The sequence below is a fragment of the Aphis gossypii genome, chromosome X (assembly GCF_020184175.1).
Source record: "Aphis gossypii isolate Hap1 chromosome X, ASM2018417v2, whole genome shotgun sequence".
Classification (NCBI taxonomy): Eukaryota; Metazoa; Arthropoda; class Insecta; order Hemiptera; family Aphididae; genus Aphis; species Aphis gossypii.
Genome location: NC_065533.1, coordinates 60,675,012 through 60,694,075, shown reverse-complemented (window position 1 = coordinate 60,694,075; position 19,064 = coordinate 60,675,012). Strand labels below are relative to the sequence as shown.

Genomic DNA, 19,064 nt, shown 5'->3' with positions numbered 1-19,064 from the left:
TACATGTATCATATCATATATTATATTGTGTATTATATTTTTTATTAGTTTTTTTAGTTTTTACTTTTAATCTCAATATGAACTACGGCCAAAAGTACAGAATAGAAATTTAACATAATAATATTACAATGTACAAATTAAAAGTGCATAAAGTATATATAACAATAATGGATAAAAAGTTCAAAAGACAAAAAGAAAATATTTAGAAATCTTAACTTAAAAATTAAAGACGGATCCTCATTGGCAATATACATTATCCTGTACAGTGGCCAGTGGAATAATTTGTCGTACGCAGTGGATATATATAGTGAAGGAAATGGTAGATTGAACCTGGACACATAGAATTTTAAATTTGACTTGAACTTTTGACAATAGAACAGGGCAGTCAATTGGCCTATCAATAAGTTTGAGTAGGAGGACATCGTTAAAGGTAATTCACCAGTCATTATATTATACACTTTAAGCAATCACATATTTTTCTAAACCTAGTATTATAATTGTACTAGTATCTAAATTATTTCGTTCAAATTTCTATATAAATGTACGTCACTATTATAATACATAATATAAGCTTTATCACTGAGATAATATAAGTAATACGAGTACATTAATTGATTCATATTATGTAAGGCATAGATACCAAATTTTATTTTGTTTTTTAACTATGCATTTATTTTTCGTTTTTTTTTAATACCTTTTTTTATTTTAATTGGTTTAAACATACAATAAATTGTAATTAAGATTTAGCAACCATCTATAAAATGTTATAGACATAGTATAGTACAATTTAAGTATAGATATAATAGAGGTATTCAAACTTTTTTTCCACGATTTATTCGTTTCTTCAGACTTCACTATACATACTGACGGTTCTTAAACTTATAATGACATAATAAAGTTATATTTATAATATATGTAAAGTTTAGACTGTAAATATTAAATATCTAAGTGTATTTATTTAATTATAAATCATAATATACGCTACAGCTAGGTACATCGATTAATGACTGACACATTGACACTATGTGTCAATGGTAACACAATTATATACAGTTCTTATTTTTATCAGAACACGATACTTAATAATCACACCTTCATACAGTACATTATTTTTTCTTAACTGACACAAGCGACGACCTTTTAGAAATCGGTAACAAAAAACACAGTTTGAATACATCTGGTATATTATGCTTATGTAGAAGACTATATACATAATAAATTTGGTCATGTTTTTTATTTTATAATTCACACCTTGAAGAGTTTTGAACTGTCCACCTCACTTAAAATTGTTTGCTACTCTCCTATATATTTGGTCCACATTGGAGTACACATGGGTAGTGCACATTAAAGCCCGTGTACGGCAACAAACTCCTTATCTTTAGATCGAATACAGAGTGCTTTTTTTATTATTAGCCGCTTTTATTTTAAAAATTGAAAAGGTATACTCCGCATGATAACATTCTTTAACCTAATAAATCGGCGTAAAATTATAAGTATAAAAAGTCGGCAAGTGGGTAGGTACCGCTCTGCTGTACATTAGGGGGTGGGGTGGACCTCGGACTAGGGTAGGTTAAATTTGAATGCAAAGATAGGTATCATTGTATACGAAAAACGACTCTGACCGGAGATGATTTGTCAGTCTAGAATATTTAACGTTAGATATAAATATAAACAATTTTATGAACTTTGAACTACAATTAATTTGCAAATATTCATGATTTTGACGAGTTTTTGTCAAAATTTGAACTTCAAATGCTAATAAAAAAAAAAGTGTGTCTATGTATTCTTATAATTTTTTTATCGCTAAAAGAATAACTTATGAGGAACTTTGTATTAATTTTTCAAATAATTTGACTCCTCCAAAAAAACTTTATCGACACTTCAAAAAAAAATTCTTAGGAAAATTGAAAATTTCATTTGTCTATAAATAGCTCAAAAAAAGTCAAAATATTTTGAAAATCAAATCACGTAAAGAAAATGACAATCTAAATAACTGGTAAATTTTTTAAGTATTTACGACTTATACTATTTGAATAACAACAAATATCAAAAATCGTTTGAAGCTAAACCGTTATTTAACGCGGTTTTGTAAAAATTTAAATTTCAAACACTCATAAAATTTTTTGTCTGAATCCGGTAGAGTTTTTTTTACAGATATTTGAAGAAAAATTTATGAAGAATCTTGTACCAAATTTTCAAAACTTAGTTATAAAAGAAAAAATTTTTACGATTTTCCAACCACAAAATGACTTGCAAATTTTCGCAATTTTGACATATTTCGTATAAATTCGAACTTTAAGCACTCATAAAAAAAAATTGTGACTAACGATTCCGGATTTTTTTTTATCACTTTAAGAATAACTTATAAGAAACCTTGTATTAAATTTTCAAGATTTTCTGGTCAGCCAAACATTTTTTATCGTTATTTAAAAAAAAAAAATACTTAGAAAAATTGAAAATTTCAATTGTCTATAATTAGTTCAAAAAAAGTCAACATTTTTTGAAAATTTAACTGTGTATAGAGAACGCTAATATAAACATTTGGCGAAAATTTCAATTTTACATCGATTAGTTTTTGAGTTATAGCAAAATAAAAAATTCGATTTTGACGAAAATTGGTTTTGCGTAAAAATTCCCGTTTTTCCGTCATTTTTTTTTTTTTTGTTTTTCTCGATTTTTTTAAAAACTGTTGGAAAATGTTTACTTTTTACCTCTATAATGCACCAGGATATTCACTTTTCCATCGGAAACCACTCCCGAAGTTTGAAATTGAAGCATTATTTCGACTAGTTATGCTGTACACAGACACAAAAAAAAAAAAAAACATACATCATTGTAAAATCAATACATTCATCACTCCGTTCAGAATCTAAAATATAAATAGACATGTAATTGTAATAGCTTATAAATTTTTATTCTTGCGAAAATTAATAGCTAGACGCATTGATATTCCTTCTCTCCTTTTTTAAATTAACTTTAGAGTTCCTGCTCGTTTCTCGAGATCTTACTCTACGTTTGCTATTTCTTTTCATAACACTATAATTATTATGGTATAAATAATTCAGTTTTTCAGACTATGTATTTGTCTAACGAGTACATTATGATATTTTGACTGTACCAGATTATTTATTAGAATAATTGCATTTTATGCGATTATAGTTTTGTTAATTATACAAATTACATTTATGCCTATATATTTATTTGTTTAGTACATACTTTCAATTTCGGTCAATCGAAATGTACCTATTAGTTTCAAATTGTTTATAAATATATGTATTAAATTGGGCATCATATTATAATCGTTTATTTATATATAAACAAATTAATTATATTACTAAATCGTAAAACAATAGTGAGTATAGGGTAGTTATAAGTTTAAAAAAATTATATTTATCTATACTATATGATTTTTTTTTTTGAAGTTTCGCCTACAACACGAGCACTCGGTATATTATATACCTAATGAGCTTGTCCGCTGGAAATCTCCTCGGAGATAAGCAATTGTTTTTGGAATTTTGTTCGTAATTTAAGTAAACGGTATATACCTACCACAACATCTGGTGTAAATGCGTAGGCACAGAATATTATATTATTGTTGTTGTGCGCAGCGCACAGCATCTGTTCGATATATGTTCAAGGACGACGAAACCGGTTTTTTTTACAACCCCCCCGCGTTAGGTTGTTGGTACAATCAAATTGGTCGTGGCGGCCAGCCGGCGGCGGCGGCGGCGACAACCACTGGAAATATTTCGTTCCCAAACAGCGACGATCCCATCGCCACCTATCGGCCAGTTATTAATGATCGAATAACATATATTTTTTTTTCCGTTTCAGTAGCTATATACAACAATATTACTGTACCTACCTGCTATCCCTACAGTGCTATACGACGCTGTCAGTTGTATTTTAAACGCGGTAGAAAGTGTCTACCCACCAGAAACACGTGCGCAAGCCATCATTTATCATCCATAAGTGAGTACATACATATAGCTTCTATATACATAACAAATACATATATATAATCCTATTTAACATTAATTTACATAATTATTACACACATTATCAGTTATCAATTATTTAACTGTGCGTATAACGCAGTGTACCTATACTGTATTGTAATGCCGTAGTCTTATGGCCACGTATTTTTTAGAATATATAATAATAATAGGTATTTATTATTGCTTCGGGTTCAATACGTAATCAGTATAATTAATTAAAACCGATGCGATATCGTATCGATAAACGATACTATATGGTACCTATTTTAATGTCGATACGCAAATATTGACCAAGTGCTGTGTATACTTTAGTCCTTGTATAATATTATATTAGTCAATAGTTTAACATTTTTTTAATATCATATATACTACTGCAAACGCATAATGGCTATACGCTATAGGATTATCATCACTTTATTGTGTACATCCAATGTCCAACAATCGATAATATATTTTTATTTATTTTAATTAGGTAATAGATCACTAATTTTCCGATTGTCTGATTGTACGTAAAATTCTTGCAATATCCAAAATATTACGTTTCGGACCGACCGAATTATTTTTTTTCAAATCAGACGATTTTAGTGTACACGTGTAATAATTATACAAACAATTGGGCGAAGTTATCTTTAAACATAGGACGATGCCATATATTTAATGTCTATATATGTATATTATATTGTATATAGTGCCTTGTATTTTATAATTTATTTTATATAATGTACGCGGCTTTTAAAATTAAAAATTTTTAAATAAACATTGTCAATAATTATTGTACTTAACTAATTTATCAATTGGTAAATTAGTGTGTGTGTATGTGTGTGTGTCTGTGTGTGTCTGTGTGTCTGTGTGCGTCTGTATGTGTCTGTGTGTCTGTGTGTGTCTGTGTGTGTGTCTGTGTGTGTGTCTGTGTGTCTGTGTGTGTCTGTGTGTGTGTCTGTGTGTCTGTGTGTGTGTCTGTGTGTGTGTCTGTGTGTGTGTCTGTGTCTGTGTGTGTGTCTGTGTGTCTGTGCGTGTCTGTGTGGGCGTGTGTGTGTGTGCGCGTGTGTGCGTGTGCGTGTGCGTATAATTCCACTATTAGAGTAATGATCGTTAAATTATAGATATAAGACAGGAAAAGACGATGACATTTACCTTATATATTTAATAGTTTACAATACTAGTGTACAGACAAAACCATGTACATATAGATACATATATTATAACATATAGGTATTAGCTAACGACTATAATAATAACACATAAGAATATATTTTTTCAACACATGAGTACCTGCATCATTTTTGAAGTTTCATACTGAAACTCAAATTGTAGGTAGGTACTCAAATTAAATTTGATATATTTTACACCTCGTTTTTTTATAATAGGTACTATATAACAACTGTAGCTAGCGAGCTGTGATATTTTATATTCATACAACATATATGATTATATACATAAACAACACGTAGGGGACCGTATAATTATATATGCAAGCGTCTGCATAAAATAAATAATGAATATGCCTATAGATGTATACAGATGGGTATAATATAGTTCATAATATTTTATAATTACGAGCAAATTAACCTATATAATATGATATAGATTTTATGCAAATAAAATTAATAATCATTAATATTATTTTTAATGTAAATAATTGACTATATTTTTCGAAATACATGCGTTTTAATTGCTTTTAAGTAATCTTCAGTATGCCAAATACTCGTGTATTATAATATTTTGATAGTTGTTGGCCGAGTATAAAGAAGGACTTGGGTAGGTTTACTTCAACCAATAATTTGATCAAGTATAAAAGTCCCTTTCATTATATTCCTTGCAGTTTCAGCGCTGGATATAAGAGAGTAATTTAATGCCATTTATTAGATGGCCGTTTCGGATCTAAGTGAAAAAAGTATAGTTTTCTACTGCGCAGTTTATGTATACATACAAAAATTTCTTTCCAAAAATCTATAGGTACGCCAGGTACGATACAAATTGTACAATAAAATACGTTTTTCTGTCACGCCTTATTCAATACCAATATTCTATTGTGTATCAATACTATACCTAAATCAAAAACGGAAACTCGATGTATCTACACGATTATTTACTGAAATATATTATATGTATAAACATTATCCTGCCCGTTAAAATAAATTGGTCCCTACTCCCTGCAAACGTTTTTTTCTGTCCAGATGTTTATAGTACATAGGTACCTACTTATAATATGCAGAAAAAATACAGCTGTGTAGGGTAAGAAAATATATAATTTTTGGGTGTTATATTATTTTTAAAGAACTATATTTGATCGTGACAAAGCATTTTTCAAACACTTTCGAAACTCGTATCGAGAAAATAAACCATAGTAAAACCTTTCACTCGTGGAAAGATTAAAAACGAAATTTCAAAATTAAACATGTTATACCTATTTATATACGTTTTTCGTAACTTGTAAACTTTTGTATACCAAATACTTCTACATTGAATTTTATATGAAGAGTCATTATTGATTTCACAATAATGTGTGTTTTAAATTTTGTTTTAAGTACGACAAATAATAATAACAAAGATAATCAATAATCACAGAAATTATATTTTATATTATTTATACAATTTGAAATTGTAGGTACATATTATTCTTTTTTTTTAATTCCAAAAAATCGTATCATATAAAATCGTCATTATGATAATTATATAAAGAAAATATTCATTTTAGATTGTTTTTGATATGAACTCTGTCAATTCTGAATAGTAGTCTTGATAATGGGTAGATTGAGGTGATACAATATTGATGATTAAATAAATTATGTTTAATAATCAGGTTACAATGGAGGTTAAACATATACAGCTTACAAATTCCTACATTAAATAGCACTTAAAGAGTAAGATCAATCATAATTTTAGTAGGTAATTATACATAGCATGTAAAGTGTGTATCATGTCCAGAATTTTAAGTTACACTTGACTAAGTAATCGGTAGTAATCCAATTCCGTACCTCCGATATTGGCTAAGTAATTTAGACCGAACTATATACGGTATCGCTATGACTACTCCGCGACTCTTTTTCCGCCTTAGGTAAAAACAGTACAGAATAGGTTTCGGGTTTCGTAGCCTAATAATTTTAGAAAAAACATAAATATCGATTGATGGTAGATATTTTATAACGAACGACCATAATATTATATCTAAGAGTACTAGGAATTTTACCACTTATAAAATACAATTCATATTGTTAGGTAATATGTTTTTTTCTAATTATGTAAAATTGTCAACGGTCAGACATTCCCAACTTATTTACATTTTTTACTTGAATTTTCGTCGTAAACTTGTTAAGTTTGGAGGATATTACGAACGTTAGTCTTATATAATATTATTATTTATTACAGTAAGTCAGTAACTAATAAGATATTAATAACTTCAACAGCCGAAGTTACCTGCTTGGAGCAGCTGTGATAGCTAGAAGTCTATTTAAAATTACATATTATTCTAGAGTACACTTAAAATTAAAATATTACACTAAATTAATATTACACACCCTGTATACACGGAAGAGTAGACGTGAGTAGGTATACGATTATAGTCGACGTGAACATATATATAATATATTATATATATACATGTGCCGGGTATGAGTGTATGACACGTGGCCACATGGGTAGTAAAATATATGTTCACAGGGTAAAAATATTCTTGTGTGGCTTATATTGTCGAGAAATCGTTAAACAATACACACTCACCTAATTGAATGCTTGCTCATATCGGGAACGTCTTAAAAAAAAATGTAAAATATAACATGTTTTGTTCAGATAATTTCAAAAATATATGTCCGTGTCGGGATTAAAACCTGAAATGACTGTTACTAACATGTATAGCTGCATAACAGGTGACTATACCTTTATCTAAAGACTATATTATATATAGGTACGTATATAGGTATATTGTATAATACTATAATGTTTATATTATGATATTTTACAACATACTTAAAAGGTCACGATGTCCTCATGTCTCCGTATTATAAACGCTCATCATAGTTAACAACCTCTAAAGGCAAAAATCCCAATATGACAAACATATTACTATGGAATGCCGACAAAAAAAGTAAGGATTAAAAAGACTTTGTAAAAAAGACACTTAAAAATATTATTAATAAATAATTTAATTTAGTATATGATGTAGTATTCATGCGCTAAAAAATCCGATAAAAATAATTGTAATTATAATAATTTTCAGCGTGTGAGTATTACAAATACACACCAAATTAATTATCATTAAATGTTATGATTATAACAATAAAATATTAATTATTGATAATTTATTAATGTTGTATATTGTTGTATGAAGACCTAAAAAAAAATATTATATTACCAATTCGTAGACGTAAACATAATACATAATAATTTATATCTAATTAATAAGATAATGGGCTAATTTAAATAGATATCTTTCTTATATTTTGACCTGTTTACATTAAAATATAAGGAATTTTTTATTTGCATATCAATATTACAATTTACTAAATTAATTAATTATAAGATTTTTTCTAGCGATTTTTTAAAATTTAGTTTTCTAAAAATTATCTTTAACGCTTAAAATAATTTAATAATAAAAAATTTAAATTAAAAAAAAAGAAAAAATAAATGAAAACAATATCTGCGTTTAAATTAAAACAATTTTATACTTATAAATCAAGCTATATAACATGACCCACAAATACTAACTTAAAATGTCTTCAAACAGCGTTTAGTTTTGAAATAGCTTTAAAACTAAAATCAAAAAACGTAGAATTATAATATAGTTGCACCAACCTTATCACACATCGACGTAAAAATACTCAAGTTAAAAAAAATCTAAAATGAATATCTAGTTAAGTAGAAAATTGAAAATAATTAATATATAATAATAATAATAATAATAATAATGTTATGATGTTAAATTATATAAATAAATGTGCTGTTGTTCTCAGTAATATGTCATTTTAAATAGAATTGACAATATCATAATGTCGATGATATGATTATTCAGAATATGTGTTAAAAAAAATTTAATTTTCAAATTTGTATTTAATATTTTTTAAATAAACATAGATAATTTTTCTAAAAATCACTTTTTAGTAAGTTTTTACCAACAATCAACTTAAATTTCCAATTTATCTTGGAAAATACTAGCTTTAACATTTTTTACAAATCTTTATACCTACAACGCTATACAAAACTATAATATATTATTTGAAATTATTATAGAATTTAATGGGATTTTTTTAGTGTTTTTTTTATTCAAACGAAGATTTTTAATACAATTATACAAATTTGATGTTCTCGAATTTATTAAAATATTTACATTATTAAATATATCAAGAGCATAGTGTGTATTTTATTAATCAATTTTGTTTATTTGGTTTAACCAAAAATAAATAACTTGATAAATGATAGTCTTTACATTTTTTATACGTAACATTTACAAAATATGTTAATTCTTTTAGAACTATTTGTGACATTTGAGATATTGGAGAGTAAAATCTGGTATCAAATTTAATGTATACTTTGGAAAATACAAATTTGCAAATCGTATTTTGTATATTTGTTTCTCTCTCTTTCTTTCGTTGAAAAATAACACTTATTGTAGCGTCATTTAAATTTATCTTCATTCTTCATCGTGTTATTTGTAACCCAAGTATTGCATAATAAATATTTTATTGTCTGTAATATAGTCTATTAACTCAAGTACTAAAATTTCATGAAAATAATATTAATAAATCATTGTAGATTTTGATAATAGTTGGTATATTTAAATTTAAAACATGCTACACACATGTCTTGAAATAATTTGATTGTTTTAAATATTAGTAAGTTAATATAGGAATGAAACAACCGATTTTTTTCTTTTCATTCATCATTTCTGCAATCTGTAAATATTGACACGATTAATATTTTATTTTAATCTATTAATAATTTGATTGACGTATCAGAAATCTGATAATTTACTTTCCAACACGGCTGCGTAACTTAATTAAAATAGAGATATTACTTACTATGTATGATGTATATATATATATATATGTATATATGTATATGTACCTATAAAGATTTACTATTAAATTGAATAAAACATAGATCAAATTAATCATAGAATTTGTATCAAAACAATTTAAAAACAAAATATGTCACATAATTTAAGTATAGTCATTTTTTACCATAGTACAGTATACAGTACCTATACACTGCAGTTGAATTTATAGCTGTTTATAAATTATAATGATTTTAACATACCTAATTATTTTTCATTTAAGCTTAAGTTACTCTAGAGGTCCAGGGCCAATATTTATAAGTCGCGAGCTTATTTCTATACTGCAACAATAAATATAGGTAGTGCTACAGGATTAGAATAAATATTATATTCTACCAAAGATTTGAACATTATAATAATTAATACTGCCATATACGTGACTTTATAATTATTACCTTTATACTAAATATACAAACAAATTATTACATTCATAATGCCGTTGATTAAAAGCAAAATACTAATAAAATGTTAACCAAAATTAAAAAAGCGAGATCAAGTGGGTACCGCTCGCTGTACATTAGGTGTCATGTGGATCACTATTATATTATTATAGGAGTGTTAAATTTAAATCCAATGATAGGTACCTATCATTGTATACGAAAAACGATTCTAAACGGGAATGATTTGTCAGCCTAAAATATAATTTCCAGTGGTTGTTAAAAAGGTGGTTTATGTTTTAATGGCCTTAATACACCAAAATTTATCTTATTTTATAATTATTGTAAGCAAAACTTATGGAAAATCTTGTATTAAAGTTTCAACTTTTAGCTACTAATAGAAACATTTTTATGAATTATACCTATAGAATAATTTGCAAATATTCATGGTTTTGACGAATTTTTGTCAATATTTGAACTTCAAATGTTAATAAAAAATTGTGCCTTTGTACTCTTCTAATTTTTGAATCACTATAAGACTAACTTATTAGAAACTTAGTAGGTATTCAATTTTCAAGTATTTTGACTCGGCCGAATTTTTTTCGACAGTCGACACTTCAAAAAAGTTTGAAATTGAAGCATTATTTCGACTAGTTATATTGAATAGACACAAAAAATAAAAAACACATCATTGTACAATCAACAAATTCATTACTCCGTTCAAAATCTAAAATAACTATTAGAATTATTTACATATTTTACATTAGGTATATATTTATTATTTATATAAGAACATAATATGGCGTCTATAGAGTATAGGTGTTTCCGCTTAAACGTCAATAAATTAAATAATCATTAATACTGATAAATCGTTAAAATAATTAACATTATCATTTAAGTTTCAGTAGGAATTTAAAATTATTTATAAAATAAAAATATACATTTGTTTAACCATTTTTAGTAACTATAACCTTTTATGTATATTAGGTAGGTATACTATTTTCTGAATATTAACTCGTGCAATCAATTACATTTTCAGGAGAAAAAATATTAAAATACTTTTGAAATTTATATATTTCCACGATTAAAATTATTGTAGCTTATTCTTACTTAAAATATTTCTTTTCACTGGAAAATTATGTTATATAATATGATGGCGAAGAGACGACGATATATCTATATATTTTTTACTTATCTACCTCCTATTCAATATACCTAATGATTTCTATAAATTACTAATACAATTAGTTATTATTATTTTTGTTGTTATCTAATATAATATAATATGTAAAACAGTAGTACAACTAGTTAAATATTTTATTCAAAAACAATTTCAAAATAAAAATACGTCAAAGGTGCCTATTATAATGTATAATAATATTATAATATATATTATCATGTTACATAACATACGATTTTCAGAACATTTTTTGGTACGTATTTTATGTGCATCTCAACTATTATTTTTATTATTTTTTTTATTACCGTCGATCGTTGGATGGCAATTAGGCGGGCCTAGATTATTATTATTATTTGGTCGTTGTGAGATCGGAGGTAGGTAAATCGAAGCCAGTTAATAACTACGATAGCCGTACACGATAAGTCGTAGGTACACATATTATTATGACGTCTACTACTGCGGTTATTAGGTGTAGTTATATAAAATATATAACGTTAAATAAAAAATTAACCGAAGGCCGGAACGGTCCGCGGGTTGTGTAATGCACTGATCATATACATATATTCGTAATTCGTATTATAATATATAGCAGCGAGCCACGCGTTGTAGGAGTCGTATACGCCGCCGCCGCCGCCGAAACGAAAGAGCAGAGTTCAACTAGCGGTCTGATAACCGACCGCCGATAGTGTAGTATAGTTGATAACGAATAATAAAAACTTCACGAAAACACTGATACCGAGTACGGAATCATTTATTTTAGAGTTTAGACGTTGCTCAAACGTACGACGACCGTATAATAATGATTATGCGTTCTGTGAAATTTTATCGTCGTAACTTCCTATAAACATCGACGGTCGTCGTCGTCGTCATCGTCGCCCCGTTTGCTGTGTGCACGGCAGAGTCGTACGCACGCATAACAATATTGTACGCGGCGTGCACACCGTTTATTTTTATTGTAATTTCTTCTTCTCGGGAACGATCATGTGAAAATCGATTAGGCACATATTTTAGTCCCGCGATACGGCCCGGCGGCACCGTCGTCCGGCCCGAACCGAAAACCGATACGGCGACGACGACGACGACGACGACGATTGTGGCGTGTGTGCTCAAGTGTTCCTAGAAAATTCGACGGGCGACGGTCGGTCGGGCGCGCTGAATAATAATTTTTTCACCATGAACGTCGCACTAACGTTCAGTCGTACGCGTAATGCAATGGTTTATTGTTTTATTGTCCGTCATGTGACATCCGTACGTTTCAAACCCGCGTAGTATAATATTATTTGTTTAAAATATTATTATAATTATTATTGTTATATAGTATGGTCACTTGCCGTGTAGCAAAAAAAAAAAAAACAAAAACAAAAAAAAAAAAAACCGTACCGAACGACGTCGGCGAGTTAAAATATCATAACGAGTGGCGTAAATTATTGGCCTCGATTTCTGGTGGTGTGCAGAGAAATATTTTGATTTCTAACCTACTAACTTTGATTTGAAAATCTCCACCACTCAATAGTCTTTATATTTTTATTTCATTTTTTTTTTTTTTTTATGATAAATAAATAAGTATTGAATTATTTTAGTAGTACCTAACAACTTAATTATAATATAATATAATATTAAAAAAAAAAAAATTACAAATAATTTTTTATTTTAAACCGAGTCGACGGGTTCTTTTAAAACATAATGCACCAAAATATTCAAATTCATCAATTATTACTAATATGATATATAATTTATATTATCGTCGAAAAAATGTTTACCAAATTGTAAACCTATTTGAAATAGGATTTAAGATATAGATACAAAACGATACTTGCACATAAATTAAATTTTATTACATACTTGTAATTTGTAAAACAAATTTATACTTTTAAATTAGAAATTATAGGTAGATATACAAATTTTTATGATTTTCTGGTGGTGCAATTGCTACATTTGCACCACCCAATTTATGCCACTGATCATAACAATAATAATTATAATAATTGCTACTTATTTTAAATTGTGCATGTTCTGTCTGTGAGAAAGTGATGCCATTATTGATTTTTGTTTTTCTATTTCAGATTTGCCATTTCCTGTAATGACAAATGGACATCATGTTCCTCATCGTTATAATCGTATTGCTGACGATCGCAGTGATACTGTTTGCTGTTTCCAGAAAATACGTGGTGGAGAAACTGAAACAAGAAACAAACATCGACTTCCAGAAACTTCAGAGGCGTTACTTGATTGTATACTGTTTGGCGTGTTTTGCTGATTGGCTCCAAGGTCCGTACGTCTATAAATTGTACAAACAGTATGGTTATAATGAAGGAGAAATAGCTGTCCTTTTCATTACCGGCACAATATCCAACAGTTTATTTGGTACAATTACAGGAGCATTGGCTGATATTTATGGCCGTAAAATACTTTGCATTTCTTACGGTATATTATATTCAGGGTGTTGTGTGACGAAAATGTTTGGTAACTTTCAATTATTGTTGGTTGGACGCATGTTGGGAGGTATAAGCACTTCTATTCTATACTCGGCGTTTGATTCATGGTACATCAACGAGCATGTCAATTATTACAAGTTGCCAGAAGAGTGGTTGAATAATACGTTTGCCAAAGCAACTTTTTTTAATGCTACACTTGCAATACTAGCTGGATTATTGTCATACTTCTTGGTGAGCGTGTTAGAATTTGGACCTGTTGCGCCTTTTGTAACGGCTATTCCATTTCTCATAACTTCTAGCATATATGTTGTATCTGTGATAAATGAACACTATGTTCGCAACACAAAATCGGCTTCAGCATCAGTAAAGAAAGCTATTATTCTATGGATGACAAATAAAAATATCTTTACCCTCAGTGTGGTACAGTCCTTATACGAAGGTGTCATGTACTTATTCATATATATTTGGACCCCTACATTTGATGTGTTAAAAGACTCAAAACCCCCGCTAGGACTAGTATTTTCAAGTTTTATGTTAGCTTTGATGATTGGTTCAAAAATATATTCAATACTATTAGGAAATAGCTTTTTAGATTCAAAAAAACAATTGCAATTGGCTACATTTGTAGCCAGCTTTTCATTTTTAATGTGTTCCTTGGCAATATCAAATATATTTATTGATTACAATGGCCAACAAAAATATTATAAAGTAATGATTTGTTATTTCTTTTTCTTATTGTTTGAAATTTCTATTGGTATTTACTTTCCATCCATGACATATTTAAAGAGTCAAGTAATACCAGAAAAGATAAGAGTTACCATATCAAATGTAATTAAAATACCCAGTAATGTTTTCATCTGCTTGGCACTTTTATGGATATATTTTAAAGAACCAAATGAAAATGTAATAAAAATCCAAGAGGATCAAGAACCTAATGTTGATTTTATTTTTACAATTTTTGTAGTATGTTTTATCGCTACACTCATTACGTTCATATTTTCTAAAATATTTTCCAAGTTCCACAGTGAAAGTTTTAAAGACATTATTAAACGTCATGAAATTGAAGTATAAATATGTTCTTGATAAAATTATTCATATAATATATGCCATGTATACCTAATTAGGTAGGTACTGATTATTAATTTTACAGTGAATAACTTTAATTTAAGTTACTTAATTTTTATAAATTATTTAATATTCTAGATTTTTTTTTTCTTTTATGTTGACACTAAATTAAAGTACATATCATATTTTGATTCATATCTGATTTTTAAATATACATAATCTAAATATTTATAATTTTAAGTTTGAATAGCAAATAATAATAATAAAAAGCATAATTTATGTATTAGTATCTGTTGATAGTAAATTTAAAATTGATTACCAATTATAAATTATAATCATTGACTAATTAGAAAATTTAACTTAATCATCTAAAGTGGAAAAATCAATTCTCTGTAAATTTATGTTTGTCAATTTTTCAGCTCAACTAATTTGTCATAAAACATATTATTATTTAAATATTTAAAAATATTATTTAATTTTAATGATGTTTTATTTTTAATTGAATACTATTTTCTCAACGTTGATATTTTGTATACTATTCTCATTAAAGCTTTAATGTAGTTTTAAATGTTTTTATGTGTGTGTGTTATAAATTATAATTATTGTGTAACTATTATAAATCTTGTTACAACTTATAAAACGTTAAAATATTTAATTTTTTGTTCCAATAAATTTACATTTTTTTTTAAGCAAGATACATACTGTTTCTTATGATAGCATCTCTGCATTATCATGTTTGACAGTTGCTTTTAAAATAATTTAATAGTCACTGTTATTATGACTACCTGGTTTTATTGTTATTTATTAATTTAATTCTACGCTTTGTCTCTGACTTAAAATTATTGAAACAATTTAATTGTATTTTTTTTTTTTATTATTATTATACATAATACTACAACATATATTGATACAAATTTATACGAAATAAATATTTAAAAAAATATTTTCCAAAATTGTTTTTGCATTTTATTTATTAGTTTTAAAATTAATATATTTGATCGAAAAATAGTTTCTCTAGATACTTAAGTTTAAAATATACAAAATCCTAATAATATGATAAGGTTATAACATACTACAATCTATACTTTTTAATTTTTATAGTAAATTTGTCTATAATCCATGCTTCATGGACTTGGATATTTTATGGTGATAAAGAGAAATAAAATATTTTCCCTATAAGTTGTTAAATTTTATTTATTTCTATATTATGCAATATTCAAACAAAATATAAATTTGTTGGTGATCATTTTCAGATTATAAAAAATAATAATTTAATTAATTTAATGTGTAATAAATGTCGCATAGAGTTATAAAACATAATATTTAATAATCTAAATTAAATACTTTTATGTTGTTTTGCTTAAATTAAAATCTAATTTTGATAGAATATTCAAGACCTTACAGTACGAGGTCCTGCAGGTCTTTTACATATATAGTAACTATAAACTAACCTAAACTTATTTGCCATACATTTTTTAAGTAATAACATTGAAACATTTTTGTATGATTATTTAATTTTTTTTTTCCTATTGCATAAAGACAAAGTCAATAGGTAAATACTCAAAAATTAATGTTAAATTTATTTTTATTTTCTAGATTTTTTAAGTATAAAAAAACAATATTTGCGTTACAATTGTTAAATTGTATGGCTTTCGCCTAATATATGGACTAAAACTATCACTTAGTTTTCGGTTCTTATACATTATATACTATACATTATCGGTTCCTATATATTATTGAATGGATGGCATGGGTGATCTTTGGATTTGATTTTTGAAAATGGTTATAGTTAAGTGATACATTTTTTTTTAATATTATAATGACTATAGCAGCTGTGGATGGTTTATTATGAGTAGGTATTTAAATTTTTGATATCAATCTTTGAATCTACTTTGTTTAGCCGTACTTATTTAAATACTTCTTACCAGTGTTACCTATTGAATATTATTAATTATTATAATTAAATAGTTAATTCATATCAAATACAACACACATTTTCCAAAGCGAGTCACTAAGGGAAATTTTTGATCTAAAAGCTGAATAATAATAAATATATATATATATATAATATATATATTATATAATATTATATATAGTAGGCATACACAGCTATACTTTTTCCTTAGGTTATACTATAGAAATATATTATAATTAAACGCGTTCACAGTGCCACATCCTCCGAAAAAATATTCTATAAATATACGACTATAATAGATGACCTATACTATACAATGTTAAAAAAATGCCACACCCGCATATTTTGTTGTTACCGTCTTACACATAGCACAAATTTGCGTCCAGCAGAATCTATTTTATATTGTGAGTTATACGCATTTTAAAATAATATACTTACTTTTAAGTTTTGATGATAGTTAAATTAACTCTAATATTAAAACTAAAAACATAAAATGAGTTCTGCTCAAATCAAATTTGTTATGTTGCATTATAGGTATCCCATACATTATGTAAGACGGAGACATCACATGTGGGTGTGATGTCTTTTAACATGAACTTTCGAACTTAAACAAACAGAAATAACTTTGAAATCGGGTTACAACCCCTTTTGGATTTTATATTAAGTTACTTATAAGTTAATAATTATAACTTAAACATTTACTAATGCAATTGTTTGTTTGGTTTGTAAAGATATGTTTTCCATCAGTACTTAAATATATATTTTGTCAGCCATTGGGCTAACACATTTAATTTTGATGGTAGCTATACCTATCTGTCTAAATATTGGTACTAAACACACAGAGTGAAAACTGAAATTTCTTAACAGATTTTTACAATATAAAAACCAAAAATAAATTAAAATTATATTTTATTTTTTTATTGTTATGTATTAGTAGTATAACTTAAAAGAAAAAAAAATCTGCAAAAATAGATGAACAATCTTTATGTAATTAAAACAGAAGACTAGCAAATTTGATGTGTTAAGTGTTTGTTAAATTTAAATTCAATATTTTATTATTATATTATTATATCGTTATATCGTTATACGTGAAAAACAATTTTGGACGGAGACAGACAGATAATCAAATTATCAACCAATATATCACCAAGTATATTTTATAACTTAATGTTGTGTTTTTTTTTTAAATTTCTATTGAGTATAAACTATAAAGTAAAGTAAAATAATTTATTTTACTATTTACAATATTGTACAGGTTGAATTTATTTTGGCCAAAAATATTGTATTTGAAAATATCACTACACAATGATTTCATACATTCGTATAAAATATAATAATATAGGTAGGTATGTAAAAGTTGTATGTTTTCACGAAAATCGTTTTTGAACTAAGTATAACAGAATAATAAAATAGGTACCTATCGTTATTTACATAGTTTAAATATGTAATTTCGACCAAATACAAACTTAAAATATTTATAAAGAAAAATTACGCTTTTATATCTTTTAGATTTTTGGTTTCGATATGAATTACTTATAAAAAATCTTGTATTAAATGTTCAAGCATTTTTATACATCGATAAAATTTTTATCAACATTCATTGAGACATTCGTAGAAATAAAAATAAAAAAATAAAATTTCAAATATCTATAAATAACTCAAGAGTTAAAATATTTTTAAAGTTGTATTATTGTGTATAGAAAATAATCATAATATTATAAACATTTGGTGAACATTTCAAGTATCTACTGTTTTTGTATCATAAATTATTACAACAAAATATCAAACATTGTACTTTGAATACGCTTAAAAAAAATTAAATTTAACTAAAAGAAATTTTTTATGTATTGGGTTAAAAACTTGTAGAAAACTCTGTATTATATTTTTTAATCTTAGACATAAAAATTGTAATAAATTTCTAATTACAAAATAATTTGGAAACTTTCAAACTTTTATAAATTTTGTTGATTTTTAAATGGAGATTACTACAAATGTTAGATATTTTTTAATCGATAAATGGACAACCATAAGGAATCATATTATAT

General features: G+C 26.6%; 1 protein-coding gene across 2 annotated transcripts; it reads left to right on the top strand.

Moving 5' to 3' along the window:
• Positions 1-3,832: 3,832 nt before the first annotated feature.
• LOC114130741 (molybdate-anion transporter-like) lies at positions 3,833-15,111 on the top strand. 2 transcript variants are annotated; one of them, XM_027995785.2, is made up of 2 exons: positions 3,833-3,972; positions 13,668-15,111. In XM_027995785.2, exon 2 carries the CDS (start codon positions 13,692-13,694, stop codon positions 15,108-15,110), a length of 1,419 nt encoding a protein of 472 aa, XP_027851586.2. In that variant the 5' UTR covers positions 3,833-3,972; positions 13,668-13,691; the 3' UTR covers position 15,111. The 2 variants fall into 2 exon arrangements, with proteins under 2 accessions (XP_027851586.2, XP_050062559.1); XM_050206602.1 differs by lacking the exon at positions 3,833-3,972 and adding an exon at positions 12,311-12,852.
• Positions 15,112-19,064: the final 3,953 nt, after the last annotated feature.